Raw genomic sequence first — 27,379 nt, 5'->3', positions numbered from 1 at the left:
GAAGAGGCCCACTTTGGGGTCCAGTGCTTACAGGAGGCAGAAAGAACATCCTCTCATAATAGTGGGCCCAGACCACCACCCTGTCCCTCCATTAAGAAACAGCAAACCACAGCCACGTTTTAATCATTTAATTAACACCTTTGAATGAAACACACACACACAGCTCTTTCATGTGTCTCACTCAGGCTTCAGGGCAGAGGGAATGGATTGTTTGTATAGACATATCAAAGACTCAAAAATTTAAAGAAATATATATATATATACTTCTCTCTCTCTAACATTTTTATGGAAATTAAAAATCAGAGGCTTTTGGTCTCTCCATTTGCACTAGGTCAAGCTCATTTACCCCAGAGGACAAAGAAGGGTTGCCTCTTCTAGATCCTCCCTTCTCCTTTGTACTCTGTCCCACCCAGTGGGGAAACAAGCTCAGAAGATTCTAACTGAGGATAAGGAGCTCAAGTAACGTTGGGGGGGGGGGGGGGGGGGGCGGGGAAGAGACACAGAAGTTGGGCTCCCTCCCATCTCCATCTCCAACAGCTCCAAGACTGCTGCCAGGGCCAGGTTTCTTTCGTGGAGGCTTTGGCCTGGTCTTGGTTCCCAGGGGGCTGGTCAGGAGCTCTGAGCAGAGCAGTGCATACTGACTGACTCTCCTCTTTCCCCGGCCCACTGGACAGGTGCGACATGTACCCAGCAGCCGCTCTCCATTACCCAAAGGGCAAGGGAAACCTTGGTTTACAGAACACTGGTTTACAGCCACAGGGAGAAGACCGCAGTGAGGGAGGGCCCCAGGAACCTGGGCTCTCGTACCACATCCCCTGTGTTCCCAGCTCTGGTTCTGGGAGGGGTTCAGCCTCCACAGAAGCAGCTAAAAGTGAGGTTCCTCAAGCCCAAGTCACTGTTGAGGAAAGAGGATCAGGCCAGAAGGGATGGACCTGGTGGCAGTCACACTACTGTGAAGGGAGGCACCGGGGCCAGTGGGGAAGCCAGCTTACCTAGATAGGAGGCACAGGCTGAAAATAGGTCATTAAAATTCCTAGAGGAGACCTCAGTAGCAGAAGCTGATGGCCAGGGGGCAATCGCCCAGCCTGCTCCCTAGGAGCACTGAACCCCCTTCACTGACTAGGGAAGAGTCTGGAATAGAATGCACCTTTGGCTTCCTTCCCATCCTTGTCACTCAGCGTCAGCTCCCCCCAGTGAAACCACCTGTGCTGAAAGGCAGCTGCAGAAAGAACATGCACCGAGTAAAGAGAAAGGTCAGAGAATGTAATCTGTAGGGCCAGGTCTGGGCCCACTGCCCAAATAAGCGCTCCCCTGGCCAGACCCTCCACCCGCCTCCCTCAGGGCTTCCTGCACAGCTGAAAGGGACACAGCTTTGCCACAGCCCATGGGCTCCTGCCTCTGAAGTGTTGCGCCTGCCTGCCCACCCCAACCTGATCAAGTGAAACAAGGGGGCAGATGCTTGGCGTTACCAAGTGCCCGCTGAGAGGCCTCCCTGTTCTGTCCTCCCACTCTCTGAGGACAGAGCCTGTGGACCTCCTCTCTTCTTCTCCCTCCCACCCCCTCCCTCATTCGGGCCCAGGCAGTCCCCACTTCTTGTCCCCTGCATGGAGCACCTGGCAGAACTGGAAGGCAGGTGGTTGGTGGTCAGTTGAGGCACAGGAGGGCTAACCCCTGCTGCCCCTTTTGTGCTTTGGAATTCCACAGCCCCGCTCCTACCTCCAGCCTGGAGAAACCTGTGGGAATACAATGACTCGCCCACCTCCAAGAACTAGGAAATGAGCAAACTGGATCGGAGGGAGCAGACTGGTCCCAGCTATGGGCTGGCTACCAGGGACTGATGCTGCCGCCATGTAAACAGGCCCTTAGAGTGAGGCTTCATGGGCCCTGGAGGATGGACATGCAGCCACTTGTCAAAAGTGCTTTGATTCTGGACTACAGTATGTGCATGATTTGGACATGGGGGGGGGAGGAAAAATTCATGTGAGGCGCTCTCCTCCCAACCGTGTGGCCTCAGGGCCAGCAGGGGGCGCAGCCACCCACTCCCACCAGCTACCTCCTTCAAGATGAGGCTAAGGCCAAGACAAGCAGCAGCTGCCAGAGGGGAATCCATCCAGGGAGGAAAAGGCATGAGCTGGATGACTTGGAGGGCAGGATCAACACCAGGCTTGCATAAATATCGAAGGCTGTGAACGTTAAGGCTGCAGGCATCCTCTCTACTAGGTTAAGTGTCTGCCGTATCGTCTCATCCTTGGAGCTGCTCAGGTCCCTGAGATTGTATTCCTGGGATGGGTCAGCAGTGCCAGTGAGGTGCCTGGCGGTCAGACCAGCTCTTTCTGTGGGTCTGCGGCAGGGGAAAAGAAGGGACATTCAGCAAGGGGCGTCTTGGCTTAGTTCTGGCTACTAAGAGCCCAAGGCACATCCTCACCTCCTCAACTGACCGATGCCAGCAGCACCAGCTAGATGTTTTACAAACAATACCTCTGACATGCTAATGTAGGCATCATTGCCCTGCACTTTATGGTGAGGAACTTAAGGCCAGGATGGGTAGATAAAATGGCAAAGTTGGAGTTCAAACTCAGTAGGTCTGACTTCAAAGCCCTACATACCATGCTCCTTCACTAGCTTATCAACGGTGATCGCTCACCCTTCCCAGGCAGCCCGAGACCAGGGAAATCTTAAAGATCCAGTAACAAATTCCCAGTAGTGGGACTTCAGACACCTGCTTCCCCACACCAGTGATGGGGACCCACCCCCACCCCCATCCACCGTACCTGAGCCAGGTGGGCCCAGCTTCTGCTCCTCCAGGCCCACCAGCTGCATGACACTTCCATTCTCCGCCAGCTCCCCCTTAGTCCTGTCTTCAGCATGGAGCCCGTTGGTGGGAGGAGCAGTAAGGGACTCAGCCCGAGGAAAGCTGGGCGAGGTGGATGGCGGGACTCCCACAGAGGGCTTGCGAGCCACGGGTGGGGGAGCTTTAGGTGGCTTCTTTGGGGCTTGGGGTGGCCACTGCTCTGAGATGTTCCGAAGTTCGGCCACCAGATTCCGCTGGAGGTCAGCCTGGGTCTCAGGGGACACTGGCCTCTCCAGCTGCAGCTTCTTGGTGCCCCTGGAGAATATGAAGCTGGCCATAGAGGCAGGGGACTGGGGAGACCGTGGCTCCACCTCAGGCGGTCCATTGGGCTGGGCACTCGCAGGGTCCTTGCTGGCAGCCAGACCGGAGGCCTTGAGTTGGACAGCAGCATGGAGCCCTGAGGAGGGGGCAGGCGCTGGGCTGGCCCGCCCTGACAGGGCCCTTCGTAGCGGCTTCTGGGGGGCTGACGGCCCGGAGGCCGGGGTTGCAGCAGCCGCAGGAGCGCCCACAGAGCGCAGCCGAACCATCTGCAGGAGTGAGGGCGTGACCAGGGGTGCGCCAGCATCCTCCCTGGGAACCCCGCTGCCTTTGCTGCAGCCCACCGGTTCCTTCCGTGGGAGCTTGGCCAAAAGCCCCGAGACAGAACCAGCTGGAGGTGGGGCTGGTGGAGCCGGAGGAGGGTCTGGGGAACCGTGAAGCTGGCTCTGGGAAGAGACAGCAACTGAGAAGGATGAAGCAGCCAGGGATCTAACAGGCTCTGGGGGGCCTGAAGGGCCTGCAGGCTCAGGGCCAGCCACAGAGAAAAAGGCCTCCTCAGGTGGGGGGAAGTCAGCCATGGAAAGGTCCTGCACCTCTGGTGCAGGAGGCGGGGGTGGGGGCCAGTTGGGGTCTTGGAGGGGCTCCTCAGCAGTCTCTGGGGCAGATGGGGCCTCAACGACCTCAGGCTTCTTAGTGGGTGGGGGGGGAGGATGATAAGATGGAGGTGGGGACGGTGGGGGTGACTGGTCTTTGGGGGCACTGGGTGACTCCTGTGGCGGGGTCAGGGAGGTCTGCGGAGTTGGTGGGGGCTCGGGACTCACATCAGCAGTAGAGACCGGCCCGGGGACCACAGCAGGAGTGGCAGGAGCGGGGGCGGCTTGTTTAGGACTCTTGGACTTGGAAGGGGGTGGGGAGAAAGGGGCGGGCACCTTGGGGTGAGGAGGTATGGCAAACCTGTCACCCAGGGCAGTCGACATCTGTGTACCAGACCGGTCTGAGGGGGCTGGGTCAGAGGATGAGGAACATAGAGATGTGAGGGAAGAAGAGACAGAGACCCCAGGGGAACGAAGGGAAGTGACACGTTCTGGTTTAGGGGGTTGGGCCTTGCCTGGGGAAGCAGGGGCCCCTGTTAGACCCTTAGGAGGGAGGGTAGGAGTACCACTTTGGCTCGAGTACCCACTGGAGGGTGAGAGCGTCCGTTCTGGGGAGCGTGGGGGACGCCGGGAGCCACCTGGAGACAAGCCAGGCACCCAGGTGCCTGCTGAGTTGGAGGGACACGGAGCTGCCCCCGTCCCTTCTGCCCCACCAGTGGTGGGTGGCCGAGGCAGCTGTTGCTGCTGCTTCCGCTCAGGCCTGGGCGGCAACCCCAAGGGCCCATCGGGTGCTGCTGAGCCCCGCTGATGGAGTGAGTAGGTCCGGCGGGGAGGTGGGGGGGGCCTCTTCAGCTTACGGAGGGACACGCTCCGGCCGGACAGCTGCCCACTGCTCCGAACGCTGACAGTGTCGGAGGCATCGGCGGTGCTGCCCCCGCTGGGAGAGCCCCTCCCACTGCCCGCCTGGGGAGGGGGTGCCGCGCTACTGCTAGCCAGAGAGCCCTCGGGCTGACCCTCAGAGCCACCCTTAGAGGAGAGGGTAGAGCCATCAGACACAATGGTCTCAGAGGACTGAGAGTGGCTCCAGGTGTCACTGGAGGAGGAAGGATGGCGGCTGCGGGGCCGCGGGCTGGAGGCCAAGGAGAAGCGGCCCAGCGAGCGGACAGAGGCCGGGCTGGCCGACAGCAGGCTGCAGCGGCTCAGTGTGCGCAGGCTGCAGCGGCCCAGGGCCACCACGTCCACCGTGGGCGGCAAGACAGCATGCGGAATCAGTTTTGACAAGTAGGTGGCCTGGGGCGAGATGGACATGGCTGGGCTCAGGGGTTCTGGAGGCCCTGCCCCTCCTGTCAGTCCGGGCACCGCTAAGGACATGGGCCGTGTCACTGGCGGGGGCCGGGCTCCTGTGGACCGCCCAACGAGGGTGTCATCCCGGTAGACGCGGTCGATGTGGCGCTGCAGCATGGCCTCGGCCTCGGCACCGGCCTGGGCCCGTGCCTCTAGCGCCTGCAGGGACACCCGGGCCCCTGTCCCTGAGGCCGGGCCCGCTGGACGGCCATCCACCGTGGGGATGCGGACGGCATCCCGAGGACCAGGAGGCCGAGGGGTACCTGGTGCCTCACGCTCGTTCCGCAGACCTGCGAGGGACATGGAGGACCGGGGGGTCAGCGGAAGGTTCAGCCAGAGCTCCCGACTCACCACCACTGCCCTCCTCCCCGCCAGGCTCACCGAGTTCCTTCTGCACGTGCTGCGGCAGTCCCAGCACCGTGCTCCGCCTCTCGCGCCTTCGCCGCCCCGACTTCCCGGACGATTTGGAAAATGAGTCATGGGGTCGGAAGGTGGACCCTGGGGGCCAGTCCAGGGGAGAGAAACCGTTAGAGCAGGTCTCAGGACACATTTTGCAGAGCACTACTTCTGTGGAATCACTAATCAGTGCTCTGCAAAAAAAGATTTCCATAATCAAGGAGGCGTGGGCCAAGCTAGGTTAAACAAAGCTAAACACTTCTCTTCTAGAAGGCTGATAATTTCCAGTGATAATTTCCACTTAGTGAACAATTATTATGTGTTAGCATGCTGAACACTTGGCACTCGTTCCAATAATGTAAGTACTCTTAACCTCATTTTTATACAACATCAAACCAAAGATCAGAGTGGTTAAGGGTTGGCCCAAGGTCACACAGCTGGGAAGCAGCAACACCAGGCTCAAACCCAGGTTTCCTGACTGCTAACTGTCCTGCTTTGCAGTTAATGTGCATGGTGAGTCTCCAAGAAAAACGCAGGATACTGTGTTTCCTGGATTCACTGACTCACAGAGCCTTGGGAAATGCCAGATGAAGAGGAAATGGGGCAAGGAGCAGGTGCTGGGACCGAGGTAGTGCCCACTGCCCCCTCCCCCGCCGGGAATCCTGGCTGGTGAGCAGACACCTTTGCGCTGGATCATCTCTGAGCGGATGGAGAGAGCGTCCTCTGCTGTGGAGCTCTCAGCCGTGTAGGATGTGGTCTGGCTGCAGAAAGAGATGCTGTCTTCATCTGGCCCCATCCGGGAGGACTGTTGAGGGAAGAAGGAGATCAGGCCCTGGCCTCAGACATCCCAGAGGCCTACGTGGGCCTCTGCTGTTGCCTCTTCAGGGCTTCCCTTTGGGACTTTTGACTTGGATTCTCCCCAGCTTCACCTAGCACTGAGCGGGTTATCAGCTGGACTAGCCCTGAGGGGTCATCTAGTCCAGCCCTTCATGATACAAAAAGGAAACTGAGATCCAAAAGGGTTCAAAGACCATACTTGCCAGAGATTCAGCAGGAAGGGAAAAGCAGAGTCAGGACTGAGCTGGGGGCAGAGCTCACCTGGATGCTCTGGGTGTCTCCATGGTCCCAACCACCTTTATTCAGTTTCTGTTTTTCTGGAAGACACCAGAAAGGTGTGTCGGGCTAGGTCCCTGACCTTGGAGAGCTAAGAGGGATACTGGAGGGGAAGTGAAGGCTACCTTGGTGCTGGAGGGAACGGAGCCCCTCCTGGGCCTGCGTGTGCAGCTCTTCGAGGTGAGGCGGTCGCCCACTGGGGAAGAAGACATTGTCCTGGTGCTCATCCACTACAGACCCTGGCCCCTGGCCGGACCCCACACTTAGACGTTTGTCACTCTCAGCCTTGGCAGAGCCTAGCGGAATGGAGGAGGAAGAGAAGTGAGGCCTGGGGATGCACAGGCTCCACCACAACACACCCCCAGTCCCAAGACTGCACACGGTCCCTGCACACACATGCAAGGCCTGCTTCCCCCAATCTGTAGACACAACCCACAGTTCTGAGTTATACACGCGATACACACAGCCCCCATGCACATACGCAAACTGTACCCAAGAGTACACATCTGAGCACCCACACCACACAAAGTTCCCCATACCCAGGGCACACAAGCCCACCATATATGCACACAACACCCACAGGCTTCAGGACATACACAAACAGCATCCCAGTATAAACACATCTGGGAACCAACATCGAACACAGGGGCCCCCAGAGAACACAGCCAGCCCCTAGGTCTATACACAACAGCTACAGTTCCCATTCTGTACATATACAAACAATACCCAAGTACATACACGACTGTGTATCCACATGTCACACAGGGCCCGATGTAAGGCACCCTGTATACATATAGCCCGTAGCAAATACATTGTCTTGTCTCCACACCCCGAGCTTTACTTTACAGAAAAAAAACCACCCCTTTCAAACACCCCCTTGGCCCAGGCCCAGGAAGACACTGTGGGACACTAGGAAAGGGTGTGGGCTTTCAGAGGTCACAACCAGAATTCCCAGGAAGTCCTGGTAGGAGGGACAAATAAGGGACATGGCCTCTTATGTCCCCTACTCACCCATGTGGCTATCCCTTAGAGGAAAGAAGGGGAGGGGAGAAGGCCCTCCTCCGGGCCCCTCTAGCCCCAGACAAGGCAGCTCCAGCCTCTCTTGGGAGAACAGTCCCAGGCATCCCCCTCTCCTGGAGGCCCCAACCCCTGGTGCAAAGGAGCCAGGGATCCATTACAAAGGATCCTGTTACAGGCCCCGCCCATGGGGAAGCTGGTCATCTAATCCTGGGAATAGGGGGCTGTGTCAGCACTTTGCAGCCCCAGCCCCCCTTTTAAATGGAACCCACAACATAAGCAAAAGCGCTGGGAGGGTCATGTGACCTTGGCAGCACCTTGTAGAGAGGGGCAGAAACAAAACAAGCCCTTTAAAGAGCCACGCCCCAGGATGAGGGTCTTCAGCTCAGACACCTGCCCATTTCTTCTTCCCTGGCCCACTCTTCAACAGCCAGCTCCTGCCCAGGGAACCTGCAGGAACCCTACAAGGTCAGAGCTCCTAAGTCTCCCAACAATCCCAATGAGTCTCACCTAATCCCTGCATTTTACAAGTTGGGGAAACAAGATCGATGGAAAGGCCTTGCCTACGGTCATCCAGCAAATCAGAGCCAAGACTAAACTCCAGGTTCCCAGAGGGGACACCTGGACCACACTCCAACCAAGGACATTTGCTTGCCCGCCTCCCCCCCCCCCAACCCCCGGCGAAAGTCGATAAACCATGGCCCCCATGTCTTAATCCAGGCCTGAAAGCCCAGTTCCTAGAGAAGCAGTAAGCAGGCATAGACCCCGCCCTCCAAAACTTCTCTAGGGGCCCCACCTTGGCCTCTAAACAGCGTTTCAATGATCACGCCCCAAATTCCAGGGGCACTACTTTTCTCTCTTCTCTGCTCCCCACATCCCATCCTTCCACACATGCTGATTGACCTGGAAGAGGGTGCCCTGCCTCTCAGAACTGAAGTACTGGGATGTACCCAGTACAGTATGGGTACCCCTGAAGGGAGGCAGTCTCACCCAAGGGCTGCAGGCTTCAAGGTCAGAGACATCTGGATCCATCCTCCCAAACCCAAGCAGGGCCCAGACAAAGGCAGCGGAAAAGCCGCTGGACAAAGGCACAGGGGAGGACAGGGTAATCTGGCCTCATTACTGCCCCCCATCCCCCACCCATTAGCCTTCCCCGGCTTTGATCCCCTTTTTACAGAAGGCTCTGGCAAACAGAGGTGTCGGGGTCCTTCTTTTCCCCCTCCCCAGCCACACCCACTCACCCTTCTTCTTAAAGAGCCCGAGGAGCACCGGAAGGCGGCGGCCCAGGAACACCACCATGACTGCGGGCGCCACTCGGGCCGTCCCCTATTCCGACCTCTCCGGAGCGCCGGGCGCCGCCTTCACCGTAACCCAGCACCGAGTGGTGCGAGTCGCCCGCCCAGCTGCAGAGCCAGCGCCAGGCAGAGGAGGGGGAGGGGCTGCTCTCCAGGTCCTCCTCCCACCTGCGCCACTGGTCCCGCCCACCCACCGACCCCGCCCCTCAAGTGGAGTGCAGTAGCAAGAACCATCCCAGATTCTCACGGGGAAACTGAGGCCCCGAGTCTGCAGATGCTCGGCTCTGGTGGAGAGTATGACTAGCAGGGCTGAAGACACTCAGTCCCAGGAGCAGACCATTAACCCGTCCCCAAGTCCTTTACTAAACCGTCAGGGGCCAGAGCTATGGCAGGGGTCCCAGCTGCCAGATGGTGGGTGGAAGAGCCACTAAAATACACTTGGCATGATCCCCAAGTCCTCCTGGCTGGTGAGGGTAATTCCCTGGGGAAGGAACTCAGAGGTGGAGCAGCCAGGCAGCCCAGAACTGCCTGTGATGGCAAGTTCACTGGCGAAAGCCGCTGGGACACAGCCCAGGACACAGTACTAGGAAGCCAGGGAGATGCCCAGAACAGAAACACAGTGGCCGGTGGGAACAACTCCTCCTGTGTATGTTCGGGACTTTCTTCCCACTTTGGTCAGGTGGAAGCAGCCCAGAGAAGCACTATGAACTATCCAAGGTCACACAGCAGAGGTAGGCTTCATCGTCCCCCTCCTGCTCTTCCAGCCCAGGATCCTTCCCACTGGCCTCACTCTGTGACTTGGTGACTCTGATGAATCACCAGGTAGGGAGAACAGAACTAGCCAAGAAACCAGCTCACAGCTGAGGGCAGTAAAAGTGGAAGGTGGGAGGAGGGAACTGGAGGGAAGTCGGGCTCAAGTTCAAATCCAGCTCCATCACACACAAGTCATGACCTCAAATGGAAACAAGGCCAATAAGTCCTCTTTATAAGACAGTTGTACCCATTCATTCAATCAGCAGAATTTATCGAGCTAGTATTGAGAGCTATAGCAAATGGAGAACTTTGTCTTGGTCACCAGTACATCCCTAGCATCTAAATCAGTGCCTGTCACATATTGTGAGTTCAATAAACATTTGATGAATACATGAATGAGGTAGACTAACAATATAATTTTAGATTAGTGAAGACTGGGAAGCTATGATAGAGAAGGGGGTGCCTATAAGAGGCATCAAGGAAAGTCTCTCTAAGGAAAGGACATTGGAACCAAGACTTGAAGGAGGAGGAGCCCGCCAGGGCAAGTGCTGGGCACAGAGCCCTAGGGACAGAAGAGCAAGTGTCAGCCTTGAGGCAGGAGTTGGGGGGGGGGGGTGTCTCCCAGAATAGAAAGGAGGCCAGTGGGGCTGAAATACGGTGAGCAAGGGAGAGAATGACAGGAGCCAGGTCAAGGTGGGGCCCGGTAGGCCATGGCAGAGTCTGGCTTTTATTCAAAGAGCCCCAGGAGGTCAACAATGAAGGTTAAACTGGGTAGGAACAGTGTTAAGAGATCCCCTGGGCAACTCCAAAAAGAGTAGCTGAGAAGGTGGAAGAGAAAGTCTGTGAAGTGATGTCCCCCAAACTTAACCTCAGGACACTCCTCTCTCACCACACCTTTCTCTCTGAGCCCCTAAGGATCTAAGAATTCACAGTGGCTCTCATGCTGCAAGACCCCTCTGCAGCCCCTTCCCCATTCGCTGCCCCACCTCTCAGACCACTCAGAGGATGAGCCCTTGCTCTCTAGAAAACAAACTTTTATGCAGCTGGATAGTATGTAAATCCACAAATCACTTCAATCTAAACAACAATCCTAAGAAGTGGGCACTTTTTTTTTGAGAGACAGAGAAAAAATGCTGTCATAGTTGGGAAGGGGCAGAGGGAGTGGGACAGAGAATCTTGGGCAGGCTCTGAGCCCAGTGTGGAGCCCGATGCGGGGCTTGACCTCAGGACCTCACGACCTCGAGATCATGACCTGAGCGGAAATCAAGAGTTGGACACTTAACCGACTGTGCCACCCAGGCATCCTGGAAATAGGCCCTTTTGTCCCCATTTTACAGATGATGAAATGGAGGCTAGAAGGGGCAAGCTGGGAAAGGGCAAGGTGGTATTTGCACTCAGGACAACTGGAATCCAAAAGTTATGCTCTGTCTGCCATGCCAGCTACGAACCCTATCTCCCCTCTGAACAAGGGCTGAGGGACCCTCTCATCCCCAGAAATTCAAAGTTTCTTGGCCACAGCCTCCCCTCTTCCCTCTCTGAGGCCAGACTCACCTGCCCCCTTATTAGTCCCGCTCAGACTGAAAAGAGCAATAGGCCTCATACTTATAGGGTGATTAATGCCAGGTGCTGGGGGAAGGCAGTCTCTGCCCTCCTGGATCTTACAATAGCCCTTGGAGGCAGGTTCTCGAGGATTCTCTCCCATTGTTGATCATGGACCTGTGAGGCTCCGAGAGCTAGGTGACTTCCCAAACCCTGGCTGGCTCCAAAACTGAAGGCTTTACCCACACAGGACACAGTCATCCTCAGCTACCCGCTAACCAAGGAAACTCAGGGCTGAGCTCCACTCAGGGCATGGGGGAACATCAGCTCAAGGTCTCAGGCCCAAGCTGGCAGTCAGGGCCACAGCTGCAAAGTCCCAGAGGATCCAAGGCTCTCACACTTGATAACATCTGGTTGCTCCAGCAACACCCCTCCCCCCACACCCACAGCTTGGCCAGAGCCTGAGGCCTCTCTGAGCCTCGCAAGGCAAGGCAAGGCTCGGGTCCACACACCTGTGACTTGCTTAGGGCGGAGCTCAGCAACCAGAGTCTCCAGTGGAGGACAGGGACCTCACAAAGAAACTGGGGCCCAGAGAGTGGAAGGACCTTGCCCAAGGCTGTATTTAGAGCCTTCTGCCCTGGCACAGTCCAGAGGTGCAGCCTGGGGCTGAAGCTCCTGGCTCAGCCTGCAGCCTCCGCCTCCCCTCCTCCCCCACCTGCCAGAGGAAGGAAGCTTCCTGGATCAGAGAAGACACCTTGCTCTCGGCCACACCCCCTAACATGAAGGGCACACCAGGAAGCACACATGCTAGTTCGTGAGCTCAGATATAGTCCAACCAGCAGAAGTATGTGCGCCTGCACCTCCAAAATGTCCCACTGGGCCCCCCCACACACAGGTGGGTGCTCGCAGGACCACGTCCACAAAGCACACCCAGGCCACCCTAGTCCGTGTCCTCACACAGGAGCAGGACCGCAGACTCACGCAGGGCCCAGCCAGGTGGCTGTGTGTACACAAAGGCAGGTGCATGTACCCACCACTGTGGGGCTTTCCTGAGCCTGGGGACAGGGAAGAAAGGGGGAGGGAGCCCCCAACCCCCAAGGCCAAGGGCACATTTGTGCGCATGCGTACACACTGTCTTGGCAACATCCTCCATGGGGTGAGGCCTCAACCTGCCCCATTCCAGAGCAAGGGGCGGGGGTGGTGGCGCGCCCACAGCCAGGCAGGCCTGACTCAGGGGAGAGGAATGACGGGGGGAGGGAACAGCTGCCCAGGTGGCCTTACTCAGGAGCTGGAGCCCTCCAGGCCTGGGCCTGACCCCGCTCCCCCACCACATTTGACCACTGGCCAGGCCCGGGAGCCAGGATTCAGGGTGTTTAGAGGTCCTAAGCCCCTCTGTACTGGTGAACAACCCAGGGCCTTCCAATAGGAGCAGAACCCAGAACGTATGGAGATTTTATTCTCCAAGACAAAGGGAAATGAGTGTAACAAAAACCTTCACGTGGAAGTTTCTCTTTCTCTTCAGTCTCACAGAACACCCAACAAAAAACCTGAAAGGTATGTCTGACTTCCCTTTTCACAAAGAGCACAAGGAGGCTCCAGGGAAAGTGACTTGCTCAAGGTCACTCAACCAGGAAGTGGCTGAGCCCACAATGGAACTTGGGTCTCACTCCAAACACTGCAATGGTCCTAAGTCCGAGGAAGTTAAGGGATCAGGGGGGCTGCATGCATCCTCAGTCCCTGCCCAAAGAGGGGGAGCTCTGCACCCCACTTCTGCAGAAGGGAAATCCCCCTCCTCCCTCCCCTCAGTGGGAAGCCCCGCCCTAGAGCAGAGCTGCAGAGCTGACAGGCCGGTTTTAAGGTAAATATGGGGGGGCAGGGAGTGCCCCAACAAGGAGAGGAGGATCCCATGCCTCAGGCGGCTGCAGGAACCAGCAGTAGTGCAGGGAGGAATTAGCTACAATAATATTAATAAATATCATAATGAGTTTCCGGGTCAGTATCTGCTCCTGACAATGACATAATAATCTCTCTGGGCCAGGGTGCGAGTCTCAATTTCCAAAAACCCTTTCCTTTGTTCCTTCAAGGCACAATTATCCCTACCTTATATATGGCGGAGAGGCAGCCACAATGAAGTCAAGAGGGGAAAAGCCTGGGAATCAGGAAGCCTGGATTAGAGGCCTTGGACAAATGAATCAGCCTCTCTGGGCCTCAATCTCATCTGTAAAGGACCAACACCTACCTCATGGAGTAGCTGGGAAAGCCAAAGCCACACAACCAAGTTTAAGCACAAAGTGTGGTCCTCAAGGGAGCTTCTGCCTCTCCAGGGTGTAGGGGTGGGTAAAGGTCTCTCTCAGGCCCCTCTGCCTTTCTACTGGTAACAGGATAATAAACTCACATGTATTGATAGTACCAACTGATTGAGACACACATGATCTCACTAAATCCCCCTTGCCATACAGAGGCACTCCCTCAGGGTCAGTGACTTACCTAAGGTCACACAGCTAGTAACTGGCAGACTCAGGGTGTGTGAACCCAGCTCTGACTGGCTGCACAATCCTGTTCTTCCCATGCCACCAGAGGCCTCCACTCCCACCCACTTCCGCAGCTCTCTTCAAATCCCAAGTGGCCTTAAGGACCATTATTAAGATAAAGCCTGATAAGGGACACTTTAACAAGAGTTCCCTATCAGCTCCTCAGTGACTTAGTCCTAATCCTCCTGTTTGGGAGGGAAGGGAATTCCAAGCCCAGACCAGAGACCCCAGGGCCCTGGGAGTCAAGAGCCTCAAGGTTTGAGTTCTCACTGCCCCTCAATTGCAGCACGATGCTGAGCCAGTACGTGCCCTTTTCCGAGCCTCAGTTTCTTCATCTATGAGATGGGAGGGTCGGAGAAATGATCTCTAAAGGTCCCTTAGCATGTGGGCTCTGCCCCTAGGAGGGTAGTGTCCCCCACTTTGGGTCAGGGCCTGGGGCAGAAGCGGGTGGGGGGGGTGATCCGTGCGACCAGAGAGGGCTGGGCCAGCCCCTTGTCTGCAAGCCCAAGGCTTCCACAACCAAGTCCAGACACACTGTTGGTCACAATCTCTCCCAGGAAGGGGGAGGAGATGGAGGGAGAAGCTGGGGGGCAGGTGAGTAAGAGGAACAGGACTTTTCCCAGCTGTGGGACCTACCAAAGACCCCTGGTGCTCCAAGTACAGAGGCAGGGGGAGGGATGAAAAGAATTCCAGGTGGTCTGACTCCACCAATGACTTAGTCTATTCCCTCAATCTCCCAATCAGCAAGATGGAAACAATAAATCCCACGGGGGCAGGGGAAGGGGGTGGCTGTGTATAAACCTGACAGTACAATGTCTGGGAAAAAAAAGGAGGATCAGGGGCATCTGGGTGGATCAGTCAGTTAAGCATCCGACTTTGGCTTAGGTCATGATCTCCCGGTTCTTGGGTTCAAGCCTGGCATCGGGCTCTGTGCTGACAGCTCAGAGTCTCCCTCTTCAGAGTCTCCCTCTCTCTGCCCCTTGCCCCCACTCATGTTCAGTCTCTCTCTCTCTCTCTCTCTCAAAAATAAATAAATGTTAAAAAATTTAAAAAAAAGAGGAGGGTGGTATGGTGGGAGATGCTCCCGGACTCCCAATTCACATCTTTCACCAATCCCCCAAACTTCCCAAGACCAGACGCCAGTGGGCCTGGGGAGGGATGGGGGTGTGGTTGGATTCCTGAGATCCAAGGGCAAACAATCCCAGCAGGTTAGTATCTTTCCAGCAGTGAGAAGGCCTCTCCCTGTCCACCCTTACCATTCCCTTTCATCTAAGGGCATTGATCCAATGGACCAGCCATTCCTTGAATCTCAGTTCTCCTTCCATTTCTCACCTGCTCCCTCTCTGAGCCCTTGGGGGGCTTCGGTGCTCTGTCCTCAACCCCTGCCCCTCTCCCACAGTGCTTCCTCCACTTGTGCTCCCCAAACCCCCAGGGCCTCGGGCTTTCTTTGCCCAGAGGACCTGCAGGCCCCTCAATCATAAGAAGGAACCCATCTATTCCTAAACTGATTAAGGGCACAGTCTTTAAAATTTGATAGGCTTGAGTTTGAATCTCAAAGCTACCTCCTTGCTGAGTGGCCCTGGGCAAGCGACTTCACTTCTCTAAGCTCCAGCTTCCTCATCTGTAAAATGGGAAGGATAATGGCTTCCAGCTTATTTCTATACCTGTTGGGGGACAAATGAATTAACTGACGAAAGGGTTTAGCACAGAACCTCATTTTTATCTCTGAATTATTATCTCTGTCACCAACCCCCCCAGCAAAGCAGCCTGGAGCATTAAGCCTCCACAGCCCTCTCTGGCCCATACGCCCAACATCTGATTAATCCCAGGTCCTATCACTTCTGCCGCCTCCTCCTCGGTGTGTCTGCAACTGCCACTCCTCTCCACTCCCACAGCCCCCACCCTGTCCCTAGCCCTCACCTCACCACCTCTCCCCTGGATTACTGCAACAGCCTCCAGACTGCTCTCTTGAGCTTCCACTCTCACTGCTCCACCCCCCAACCTGTCCTGCCTGCACCTGCCCTGTTCTGGCGCCATCTTCCCAACACAACACTTTCATAGGCTCCTCCCTTGCTCAAACACCTTCACTGGCTCCCTATGGTCTACAGACTCCTGCCCTCTCTGCTTGCCTTGCATCCTTTCCCTCATCCTCTCACAAACGAATCAAATGGATAAGTACTCAAACCCCAGTCCCATACCTGGGCAGAGGCCCAGGCTGAGGAAGCCTTAACAATCCTCAGCACAAGTAAAACCAAAGGGATTGAAGTTTGCATTCACAATGGAATTTCTCTTCCCAGGCACAAGGAAGAAGCCTCAACCAGTTTTCTCTCCAGCCTCCATGCTCAGGTTCAACTCTTGCCTTTGTTCATGGCCATTTCCCAGAGCTGAAGAGCATCCCTGGTCATCTCTCTCTCATTTAATCAACAATCAGGACTCCCTCCAACCCTGTAGTTTCTTCGAAGGCCAAATTAAGACCATCTCTCCAGTTTTCTAAAACTAGCCCCAACCCAAAAGCCTTCTGAATATTCCTCAGCCCCCACACTTACTTCTCTGTTGTCTTGACATTGCTTTCTGGTTTCTTAGGACCACCTTAAAGCCTGGTTGGTGCCTGAGTTGCAGCAGGAACTGTAAGAGCACAGGGACTAGTGGGCAAGAGACTGTAAACCTAGTCCTCTCATCTCTCTCTCTCTCCTACCACAAATGGTCACAAGTCCGCACCCACAGTTGGTTCTCAGGAAACCATCAGATTAGAGTGGCCACGGGAAAGCAGGGGAAGAGCCCCAGCCCCACCCCTTGGTGCAGAATCTAAGAGAGACAGGTGGTCAGATGGATTTCAGGATTGCTGGGACAGGGAGACTACTGGAGGGTCCTGGAGTCTCTCATCAATCCACTTTCTGAGGAATCCTCAGAGTCTACCAGAACATAATTAACCCTTTTCCTACTGTTATTTTGATCACTGTTATTCTTCAAACCGCTACTAGCACATGACCTTAGACAAGCCCACCTTCTCTATCCATAAAATGGCTAGACCCCCCTAATTTCACAGACAGGCCCTTCCGTGGGAGCCAGGAGGTCCAGAGGAGTGAAAGCAATCTGCTCAAGGTCACCAGAGCCCATACCAGAGTCACACTGAAAATCCAGACCCCCCAATTCCCAGCACAGGTTCTGTCACCCCCTGCCCCCGTGTGGAGGGATGAGATCATCAGGCTCATTTCAGAACCTCTAGGAATGTGGGCCACCCTGGGAAGACATGGGTGGATTCTCCCACCACAGCCAAAGGAACCCCACCCCACCTTCTCCAAGATTCTTCCACTCCCAAAGGCCAGAAGGAATACCTGCCTCTGTTGGAGATCCCCTTATCTTTCTCAGGGGGAAAAGCAGATCTAACCCCCAGCCCCTACCCCATCTCTGGATTCACCAGGTAAGGGAACTGGCCACCCTCAACAGCCCCTCCTCCAGCAACCCTTGGGACTCTGGGGGATACCCTGAACTGTCGCACCTGCTGGGGGAAACCAGGAATCCTATCTCCCAACCCTAGAGTTGGAAGCCTTCTCCATTCTCCCCCTCCACCCACCCCCCACTTGGAGGCTGGAATGTGACCCGCGGAGGGATCCCGCAGCACGCCGGGAAGGGCTGCGTTCCAGCTCGGTGGCTGCACTGAAAGGGGGGACATGCGGCAGCGACCACGGGAACCGCGGGTAGGGGGAAGGGGGACGACAGGCAGCGGCGACGCAGGTGGGGGTGGGGAGAGAGCCCAAAGAACCAGTCCAACTCCCAATCACGTCAAATGGAGGCGGCCCATAGTCTCCAGCCCCCTGGTTTCCTGCTTCTCTCCTGCACCTTTGTCTCCTGTCCCTCCTGCAAACTTTCAGCCCGTTGGGGGCTAACAAGTGTGTGTGTGTGTGTGTGTGTGTGTGTGTGTGTGTGTGTGTAAAAGTGCCTTAGGGTCGGTCTTTGAGCCCGAGTGTGGGAGTCTGGTTGGTTGTGCAGTTCTGAACCCGTGGGTACATCTATGTGCCTAAGACGCTGGGCAACTGTACTTACATGACTGATGTGTGTGTGCGAGTGTGCGAATCTCCGCGTGTGGTATAATTCCTGTGGCTGTGTAAACCGTATACCTAGGTGTATGTACCTGTCTCAGGGTCTGTGCGTTCTACAACGACGCTGTGGGTGTAAACGTGTATGCGATTTTGCGTCTGCATGTCCGTACATTTGAGTGGGTGTTGTGTGTGACTGTGTAAATTGTGAACATGGACGTGTGCCCGCCCGTGGGTATTCGCATGTACGCGTGTCTCTTTGCGCATGTGAGGGGTGGGGTCTGTGCGGGGGATTCCCGGCCCCCCACACTCACACCCACCAAGCCCCGGGAGGGGGCAGCAGCGGTGGCGGCGGCTGCGGCAGGGAGACCCTCCTCCCCGCCTGCCCCGCCCCCACCCCCGGCCCCTACCTGCCGGCCGCTTCGCCGACCGCCCGAACCGCCAGAAGCTGCGGGCCCGGGGGCCGCTGGGGGCCTTCCTCTTGTGGTGTGAGTTGCCCATGGCGGGCGCGGGAGCCGGCGCGGAAACCCTAGCGCAGCCCAACCAGCCCGGCCGCCGGGCCCGCAGCCCCGGGAGGGAAGCAGAGAGACGCGCGGGCGGCCACCGCAGGCGCCCCCAGCCCCAGCTCAGCCACGCCTCCAGGCTTTGCGGCCAATGGCCGGGCCGGGGGCGGGGACGGTGGAGGGGCGGGGCCTGGCGCGCGTCCCGTAGGCTCCACCCCTCCCGGGACCTGGGAGACCAGCTGAGCCACCCCACCCAGAGCGCTCGGGAAAGGCCGTCGTGTCCAGGTGGGGCAGGCGGGTCGCCAGCTCTCTCAGCCCAGCGGCCGCCTCTCTGAGGACTGCAGTGGCGCCCAGAGAACCAGGGCCAGGTCTCCAGACAAGGGGGGTCCGGAGCCCCGCTGCTGCTGGGGCCCACCAGCCACCACCCCGTGAGTGTCACGTGTCTGTGTGTGTATCTCCTGTCTCTGTGCCTGTGTGTACACATGTATCGATCTGACTGTATTTCTGTCTTAATAGTGTTTCAATAACAGCATCCTTTTATATAAGCGCTTACTATGTGCTAGGCACTCTGATAAACTGCTTTCATGCCACAAAACAATTTTATAAGGTAGGTAGTTTTATCATCCCCGTTTTAGAGATGGGGAAATAGGGGTTCCATGAAGTCAGATGACTAGCCCAAAGTCAAACATCAGTAAGCTACAGAGCTAGGACTCAAACCCAGACTGACTCCAATACCCACTGATCCATGCTACTACCCCTACTGTTTATCTGTGCCTCTGCATAACCTTGAAGGAGGGCATGTAATTGGGCATTGGTAACTGTATGCTTGAATGTGGCTGTGTAGTTGTGTACCTGTGTACATACCTGTGACCCTGAACGTGTGGGTTCCTCTGTGTAATCATCCGTGTGCATCTATCCATATCACTGAGTCTGTTTTCAAACATCTGGATATGCGCTTTTGTGTATCCACCTACGTAACTATGGCAGGCTCTGTCACATTGTGTCTGTGAGTGTAAGTAATGGAGTGTATAGGTAAACATGTGAGGCCACTCATGTCTGTGTGCCCCCCACTCATCTACCCTTATACAAGTCTTCATCTTTCAAACCTAGGCCTCACTTCACCTCTTCTAAAAACCTTCCAGGCCGCCAGGCTATCCTCACCTCTGTGTCCTCACAAACGCCCTTGTGCCCAGGGCTCAGCAGCCTAGGCAGTGACTCTCCTTTACCATTGCTCTGCCCTGTCTCTCCTACTAGGGGCAGCATGGTGTAGCAGAGAGACTGCTGGGCTAGAAGTCCAGAGCCTTCAGTTCTAATCCCCATATTGCTCATCCTTTCTGCCACCTGGGTAAGCCTGTCCACTGCACCAAGCTGCCTCTTATGCCCAGTGGCTCCAGGGCACCCTGTCCCTCCCTGCAAAATTGCGGAGTCAAGCCCCACCCTCCTTCAGGTCCATGCCTTGCTAAGAGTTTGCGATTAACAACAGTGCAGTCCCCGAGGGGTTATATTTTATTCATCCACTCATCACGCATACACTATATACCAAGATGTGTGCACCAGGTTCCCGCTTTGCAGAGAAGAGGGCCCTGGCGTCAAAGCTGGGAGACCTCGGAGTATCTGCTAGTCCGATTCCCCTAATTTACAGATGGGGCCCACAAAGGAGAAAGGTGGTATGAAGGAGCAAAGAGAACATTCAAGGGTAACGTCCAGATCTCTTGACATAAGCTGAGCGAGGGTGTATGCAAAGAACTTCAAAGGACGTCTGGAGTGTAGCAGGTGCCTTGGCCTTTGCAGGAGGCTTTGCAGTAACTGCCCTGCCCCCAGGTCAACTCATCTCCCACCACACCCCTCATCAGAGCTCCAGCTGCACAAAACTGCTTGCCACACACACACACCCATACACACCTCCAAGCCTTCCCACACGCTTCTTCCTCTTCCACCTTTGCCTGGAAGATTCCTCATTTTCCTCAAGATCCCGCTGGACAGTCTCTTCCTCCAGGAAGTCTTCCTTGCAGCCCTCCTCCCCCAGCTCAGCCCTCTGTGCTCCCACAGGCACTAGTGCTGCACTCTGATAGAACTGATCACACCTCACGGCCCCCCAGCACCCTCTGCAACACCATTCCAACACTCGTCTCAAGACAACAGCTTGGTGTGGTATCTCCCTTTCCAACCAGAAAACAAGTTCCTCGGGGACAGTGATCGCCTCCCTCCTCTCAGTAACCCCAAACGCAGCACAGTGTCGGGCACGCAGCACGTCTGCTGTGCGGTGTTGAACAGGACCTGGTGGAGGCAGAGACGGTGGGGCTGGCCCGCTGACGCGGAGGAAGGTGGTGATGATGTCACTTAAGTACTGGGAAAGGTGAAGAGGCACAGGCAGGAGAGTCCCAGTCTTACGTTCTTTCACTACAGAGGCTGTGTTTGCTCCAGGATCCTGGAGAAATAGTACTGGCCACAGCCAAGAGCATGAGAGAGCCTGGGGTAGGACTGTGGGAAGACGTAGCTGGTATGGAAGACCAGAACTCCTAGAAACCACAACACTGGGCTGAGCGCCTGGTGACTTTCTTGAATCATGGTGAAGACCTCGCCTAGCTAGAGGCTTGGAGGAGAGGGGTGTCCTAAGCAGACAGGGGGCCCTGTTTGGAGCAGACCCCAGCAGCAGCCTCCTGGGAATTATGCACTGTGCCAGAAAATTTGGGGTTTAAACTCTTTGCAAGCTGAGCTGTGTCTGTCTCCCCTCCATGCCAATCACAGGGCTGGGCACCTTGTGAGTAGGGCTGACAGCCCTTGATGAACCAGCCCCTGGGGGCAGTAAACACAAAAGCACAGAGACAGTGGAGTATACTAATGGGAGAGACCCAACAGCGATTCCACCCCTCCGGCCCATAGTAGCTGCTTCCAACCTGCTTCCAACTTACTTCCTCCCCCAAGTCAGCCAAGGGCCTAGAGGTGGCCGTGGGGTATGCTGGGGTACACTGGTATGTTGACAGAAGGTGGAGGTGTGGATACCTGCTCTCCCTGCCCCACCACCGTCACGGTGGCCCAAACAATATACAATGCCTCCTCTCATTAGTTTTCATGGGCATGTGACAGGCCAGGAGCAGCTGAGGCAGCTTTGAGGTTTGGGGAGACGGGGATTTCCAGGGGACAGCTGGGTAAGGGGAGGCTCTCCCTCTGTCCTTTTCTGACAAGAGTGTAGATTTTTCTGGCCACCGGGCTTAGCCACCCCAGTTCAGCAAACTTTGCTGCCAGCCCTGCTTCAGGGGCAGGAGATGGACAGAATAGTGGGGGGAGGGCCCATCCTAGCCCGAAGGGGATTTCCAGAACACTGGGATGTGTGCCATGGGTGGGGATTTGAGGCCTCCATCAGGAGGGAGAGGGAGAGGCAGCTGGAATGAGCCCCTGAAGGTGTTGGAGGTAAAGGAGGGGGTGGAGCCCTTCTTGGACTCAGCTTCCTGCTCATCTCATCCCACTCCTGGTAGAGGCGCCTCTCTGGGGCCGGATTTTCCATTTGAAGTCTGAACAAAGGAGTAGGGAAGCTAAGGTCAGCCTGGCAGGTGAGGGTTCCTGCTCCACCTATAATGCTGGCTGGCTGTGTGACCTTGAGCAAGACACTTAGTCCTCTGGGCCTCAGCTGCCCATCTGTATGTGCCATTACGGCAGCCTGCAGCATCTCAGGCCATCAACTCTGAGCATCTAGGATCCACAGATGCCCATGCTCTGGGGCCCATATCAGATCACCTAGCTATTACCCAAAGCCACTTTGCACCAGGCCCTGTGCTGGGCAGTGCAGAGGGAAAGGACCATCAACCCAGTCCTGCCCTCAGGGTGTTCAAAACTATGAGGTATGGTGATTCCTGCAACCCACAGAACCCAGAGAGGCAGCTGGCCCCAGCTCCTTGCAGGCGCCTTGCCTGATTCCAGCACTGCAAATCCCTCAACCCCAGCTTCCTTTCATCCTTCCATTTTTGTTTACATGTCACCTCCTCTGGGAAGCCGTCCCTGATCTCCCCCTGGGATCACTGTGCTTCCCTCCTTTGTCACACTTCTTGACCCTTCATTACCTGTTCCATGTCTGGTTCCTCCCTCAGATTGTGAGGTTCATGAGGACTGGGACCTTGTCTCTCATTCATCCCCAGAACAATGCCTGGCACATAGCATAGGTACTTATTACCCAATATTAAATACTTAATCAATATTTTGAAATACAATAGTGAGGCACCCTCTCCCATCTGGACCCAAGGCAGATAATGCCCATCCCTTCACAGGGGCCTGGAGGAGGTGGTCCCAGATTCCTCTAAGGAAGTCACTCCCCCATTGGCCGTATCCCACAGCAAAGAGAAACCTACCCCTAACAAATTGGTCCAGGCCCCAGGCTAAGGACACTGAGATGTCCTACCCAAGAAGGTGGCCAGAAAAACATATACTGTCCAATTCCAAATCCCTTAAGCACCCTGTCCTAGTCTGGAGGCAGTAAGCTCCCTGGGGGCCATCACAGAGATGAGAACACTGGTGCCAGGCCTTGAGAGATGAGCAGGAGTTCAGCGGATAGAGAAGTGAAGATATGCACACCCTAAGTAGGGGAGACGGCACATGCAATGGCACAGAATGTGGAAATACATAGAGTGTTTACTGAAAAGCAAACAGACACTCTCCTGTCCTTAGATAGGCAAAGTGTCCATTACCCAAAGTGCCTTAGGGTCCTGACTTTGTTTTGGAGCTCCTCAGGCCCCTTCCTCAGCAGAGAGAGATGGCATTATTCACACTATTCTCCTGGCCCTCCTTACTATAATATCTAGGCCACTCGGTCCCAATGTCTTGTACATGACCGGCCAAAAGGCAGCCTCTCCTTTCCTGAGCATAGCTCCCACCCTCATGGCCCCAGCCCATCCTTAAACCAGAATTCTAGAGCCAGAGAGGCTGTCAGAGGCCATGAAACCCCATCTTTGTCAAGACGGGGCATGTGTGGCCCACCGTGGGGTGCCACAGAACGTGTACAGAGCACAACTCAAACTCAGGAGTCTCTCCACAACCCCACACCAAGGGCAGTTCTCCCTGAGTGAGTGGCCAGAGTTCTTCAGGTGAAGTCTGCTGGACTCGGCAAGGTGGCTCCTGAATTCTTTGAGTACTGAAGTCCTCTAACTCTGATCCCAAGAATGATCCCACTCCCCACCCGGCCACTGTCCACTGCCCACGAGTAACCTTCTTCGGGAGGGCTACCTCCTCCTATGTACTCCTCTCCAGAGTCAGAAACACACCCAGCCTCATACTGTTTTGTTTGGAGAGTGTGGCCTCTGGAGGCCGACTGAGTGCTTCTGTCATTCCATGCAGGTGGGGACCTTGCCTGTCTTGTCCCAGGTATCCACGTTACCCTGAACAGTGCCTGACACTACATAGTAAAGGATAGGTCTTTTTCAAATGAATGAAGCCGAGTGACCTATTTTCTCCCCTATAAATGGTAATAACTGCCCACCTCTCAGGCTGTTGCGAGGACAAAGGAAAACACTCATAAAGATGCCCAGCCGGGGTCTGCCAGAGAGCAGCCTTCTTGTTACTTCTTCAAGTTCGCCGGCACCCTGCTCTTCTGCGCTGCTCACCTCCTGCAGAGAGCCTCCCCTGATTATCTATTTGGGCTCCAGTCCTGGCATCTGTCCCAGAAACACTTCCTCCCCACATACTTGTCTGGAGTCCAGGTGATATTTCTGGAAAATATGGCTTCTTATTTGTTTACTTTTTCTTATGCCTGAGTCCTCTTGTTGGGCAGAGGTGAGATTCTTTCTATGGCTCCCGCCTCAATCATCATCACCACTACCACCATGGGTATCTGAGGCGTAACCAAGAGTGGATTTCCAAACATGGATCAGCTAATGTCCAAGTCCTCAGCATCACAACCGCAGAAACTTGCTACCCTCTAGACCTTTGTCCACAGCTTCACAAAGCACTTGCATGGCTGTTATCTAATTGGGTCCCTGAAACACCCCTGTAAAGCCAGGATTTATTATCCCTGTTTTACAGATAAGGAAACTGAGGCTTAGAGGGGTTTAATAATCTGCGGGTGTCACATAGCCTGGGAGGGGCAGCAGAGTTGTCCTGTCAGCCCTGAGCCTATTCCCTCCAGACTGGGTCCTTAGAGCTCAGGTGATTAATAGCGACCCTTTGCATTTTTGTGGTAACTTCACTTTCACAAAATTTTCACGTCCCCTCTTTTGAGAATCGTACAGAGACAGAAATCTTGGAGTCACAAACCCACCAAGGCAACGTCCAGCCAGAGGGTCACCCCTGTGAGAAGGTCCCCTGTCTTCCCTGAGCCAGTAATGGAATCAGTGGGACCACAGAGAAGTTGCTGCCCAACATCACAGGGCTTGCGAGCAACTGAGCCAGGATCTGGACTCTTATTTGCCTGACTCTCATACTCCTCCCACTCTGTCAACTTCCCTTATTTCTCTCTGGACCTTTTCCCTTCTGTAGAATGGGTTGGAAGAAAAGATCTTTAAGCCTTACCCCCGGTCTATGTCCCACCTGTATGTCTTATTTATGAAAACGGTACCGGTTGGAGAGGCAGATGGTTTGAGTTCAAATCCGAGTTTGGGCAAATTCAGCACTCACTGTCACTGAGCCTCAAATATTTTTTCATCTGCAAATGGGCTCAAATGAGATAATGGATAAAGGGCTCCTGGCACATTCAGAATAATCAATAATTGTCAGATTTCCTCTCTTTTCTTTCTAAGTCTGTGCAGGGCAGTCCTGGAAGACAAGTGCTCAAAATTCTACTCTAAGCTCAGTTTCCCCATCTTAACTGTAGTGGAGTCAGATGAGGGGAGCCATGACCTGCATCTCTGGGTCTCTGGTTCAGAGACTGGGATGGGGGAGCTTCCCAGCAAAAGCTCCTAACCTCTCAAGAATTTTCTGTATATTCCTCCTTCCCATCTTCCCCAGTTTCCATTCTGAACATTTTCCCCAGAAATAGTTAAGCCTTCTTTGGGCTTCCCCTTCCTGATCAGCAGTGCCAGTGGAGATTAGAGAGATTGGATTCATTTCTCTTCATAAACAGAAAAGAAGTTGGGCCAGGCAGGTGACAAGGAAACAATTGGAATAATAGGAGGTTGGAGCAAAATGGAGCAGGACTTCCTCCAGTCATACCCAGGGCCACCCCCAGACCTGGGGAAACAACAGCCAGGGGCAGGGAGGTGTTTCCCATGCACGTGGGCTCAAATCAGGCCGACTGCTGCCCAGAAAGCCCAGTGCTACTGGATACCAAACACAACGCAGGGGGAGGCCTCGCCACTGAAGCAATGACAGATATACCCCAGGAGGTTGGAGCAGGGACTTATAGGATCAGCTTTCCCAGCCCCTGCCTCCAGGCTGGTCTCTGGGGAAAAGGGTCCACTTCCCTGGGGTACACCACTAGCTTTCTATCTCCAATCCTCACAGTCTGACCACAATCCATCCTGCTGCAATTCTGACCCAAGCCCTCTTGAGAGGGGGATGACTTCAGACCGAATCCCAGTGGGACAGCCTTAGGACAGACTCGGGCCTCCAGTTGGGAGTACAGAGCCCTTGGAAACACCCTTCACCCAAACCCTCCCTCAGGGCTTGGCCCAGCCATCCCTGCCCCAGCACCCTGACTTCTATTTGTGCCTGGGCCAAAGGGGAGCAGGGCCCTCATCCAAAAGGAAGATCAGGCCGGATGCGATCACACAAGAGGCTTTTCACCCTCTTCCTGACCCCTCAAATGTTCCTTCTAATTCTCCTGCAGAGGAGGTGGTTAAAGGACACTGGGAGGGTAAACACAGATGGGATGGGCCCGCACACACCGCCATTTCCTCACCTCTGGCACTGCAGCAGGAGCCACAGGGAAGGTAGACTTCGGAGCAAGGCAAGCCCCAAGGGAGCCCCACCCTCTTGCAGAGACTCATGCCCTACCCCTCAAACGGGAGACAGAAACAGAGGGGGGAAATGAGAAAAGAACCAAGCAAGTGCCCGAAAGAAAAGTGACCCCGGCAGGGATGAGCCAAGTCAGCCATCCGCCCCCCCCCCACCTCCCCTCAGGCTGCCCATCCATCAGGCCAGAGAGCCCACAGACAGGGAATTGGCTGTTGTGTTTTAAGTACCCGTCACAGCCCAGATACAGCTTCTCCGTTAATTTGGGCCTCAGTTTCCCCCATCTGTAAGCACGCTTCCAACACTGGCATGTTTCTACCAGGCCTGGGGGAAGGAGTGATGGGGAGGGGCGCCATGGTTCGTTCTCATCCGTGAGCTCACCACCCCAGGAGGTGGATGTTTGCGGTTTGGCCCAGGGGAGTGGTGAGGGGAGCCAGGTGGGAAAAGCTAACACAGTTAAGAACCTAAAGCATGCTATGCCCCACGTTGGGTCCTCTGTGGGGCTGAAACACCTTTTGAGTGCAGTTGACCTTCCAGACCTGGAGGAACCCCCACCAGAGACGCAAGGCCACTTGCCTCTCCCATGGGCCCCAGGCCAGAGCCAAGTCTCTGACCCCCTGACTCAGCAGAGGGCAGAACCGGGGTGAGCCTGGGGGAGGGGGACTGCCTCACCGTCCCAAGAGCCAGATTGCCAGCACTTCCTGCTTAAACCAGGAGATTCCTGCCCCAGCCGGGGGTCCCTTCTCTCCAGAACGGGGCCGGGCTGACTCTGGGAGATGCTGGCGGGGTGGGGCGCACAGAATGGGGGTGCTCGGGCTGAGCCCCGGACTCTTCGCTCCCCCCCGCCCCAGTGCCTAGAGGCTCACCCTCCAACGCGCCGCGGACCCCTGGCGGAGCCACCCTGGCCGCACCCTCGGCGCCGCCCGGCGCGCAGCCCAGGTGCCCGGCCGCCTTACCTCGGCCTTTACCCTTGGCCCTCCTGGCCTTGTCGTCAGCCTTCTTGGCCCGGGGGGCGGCCGGTTCGGCGCCCTCGGCCCCCGCCGCCTTCTTCTTGCGCCGCTTGCCCCGCAGCCAGCTGAAGGCGCGCCGGAGGCCGGACGCGCCGGAGCGGGACTTCTTCCTGCGCGGGGGGCCGCCCGGACCCCCCGGCTCGTCGGCCGCAGGTGCGGCGGGGGGCGCGCGGGCCGCCATGGCGCGGCGGGCGGACCGGGAGGCGGGGGTCAGGCCCCCTGCGGCGGGGCACCCATGCGCGGGGCGGGCGCGCGGGCAGGCGG

At 55.9% G+C, this 27,379-nt stretch overlaps 1 protein-coding gene across 3 annotated transcripts; it reads right to left on the bottom strand.

The window, feature by feature from the left end:
* Positions 1-113: 113 nt before the first annotated feature.
* Positions 114-27,296, bottom strand: KIAA1522 (KIAA1522 ortholog). 3 transcript variants are annotated; one of them, XM_030327205.1, is made up of 7 exons: positions 27,062-27,296; positions 6,681-6,851; positions 6,541-6,596; positions 6,124-6,247; positions 5,428-5,544; positions 2,772-5,336; positions 114-2,341 (listed from the first exon to the last, which is right to left on the bottom strand). In XM_030327205.1, exons 1-7 carry the CDS (start codon positions 27,294-27,296, stop codon positions 2,319-2,321), a joined length of 3,291 nt encoding a protein of 1,096 aa, XP_030183065.1. In that variant the 3' UTR covers positions 114-2,318. The 3 variants fall into 3 exon arrangements, with proteins under 3 accessions (XP_030183065.1, XP_030183066.1, XP_030183067.1); XM_030327206.1 differs by lacking the exon at positions 27,062-27,296 and adding an exon at positions 18,138-18,228; XM_030327207.1 differs by lacking the exon at positions 27,062-27,296 and adding an exon at positions 8,814-8,899.
* Between the last annotated feature and the right edge of the window lie 83 nt (positions 27,297-27,379).

This window comes from Lynx canadensis, chromosome C1 (genome assembly GCF_007474595.2).
Source record: "Lynx canadensis isolate LIC74 chromosome C1, mLynCan4.pri.v2, whole genome shotgun sequence".
NCBI lineage: Eukaryota > Metazoa > Chordata > Mammalia > Carnivora > Felidae > Lynx > Lynx canadensis.
The sequence above is the reverse complement of the archived record's forward strand: the minus strand, read 5'-3'. Positions and strand labels throughout refer to the sequence as shown.

Bases quoted from the DNA above. Each gene is read 5' to 3' on its own strand.
- KIAA1522 (XM_030327205.1), bottom strand. From the start codon at position 27,296: ATGGCGGCCCGCGCGCCCCCCGCCGCACCTGCGGCCGACGAGCCGGGG. The intron at 6,597-6,680 runs GTAGCCTTCACT...GGTGTCTTCCAG, and splicing joins CCGTTCCCTCCAGCACCAAG to AAAAACAGAAACTGAATAAA. The intron at 6,248-6,540 runs GTGAGCTCTGCC...TTCCCTCAACAG, and splicing joins GAGACACCCAGAGCATCCAG to TCCTCCCGGATGGGGCCAGA.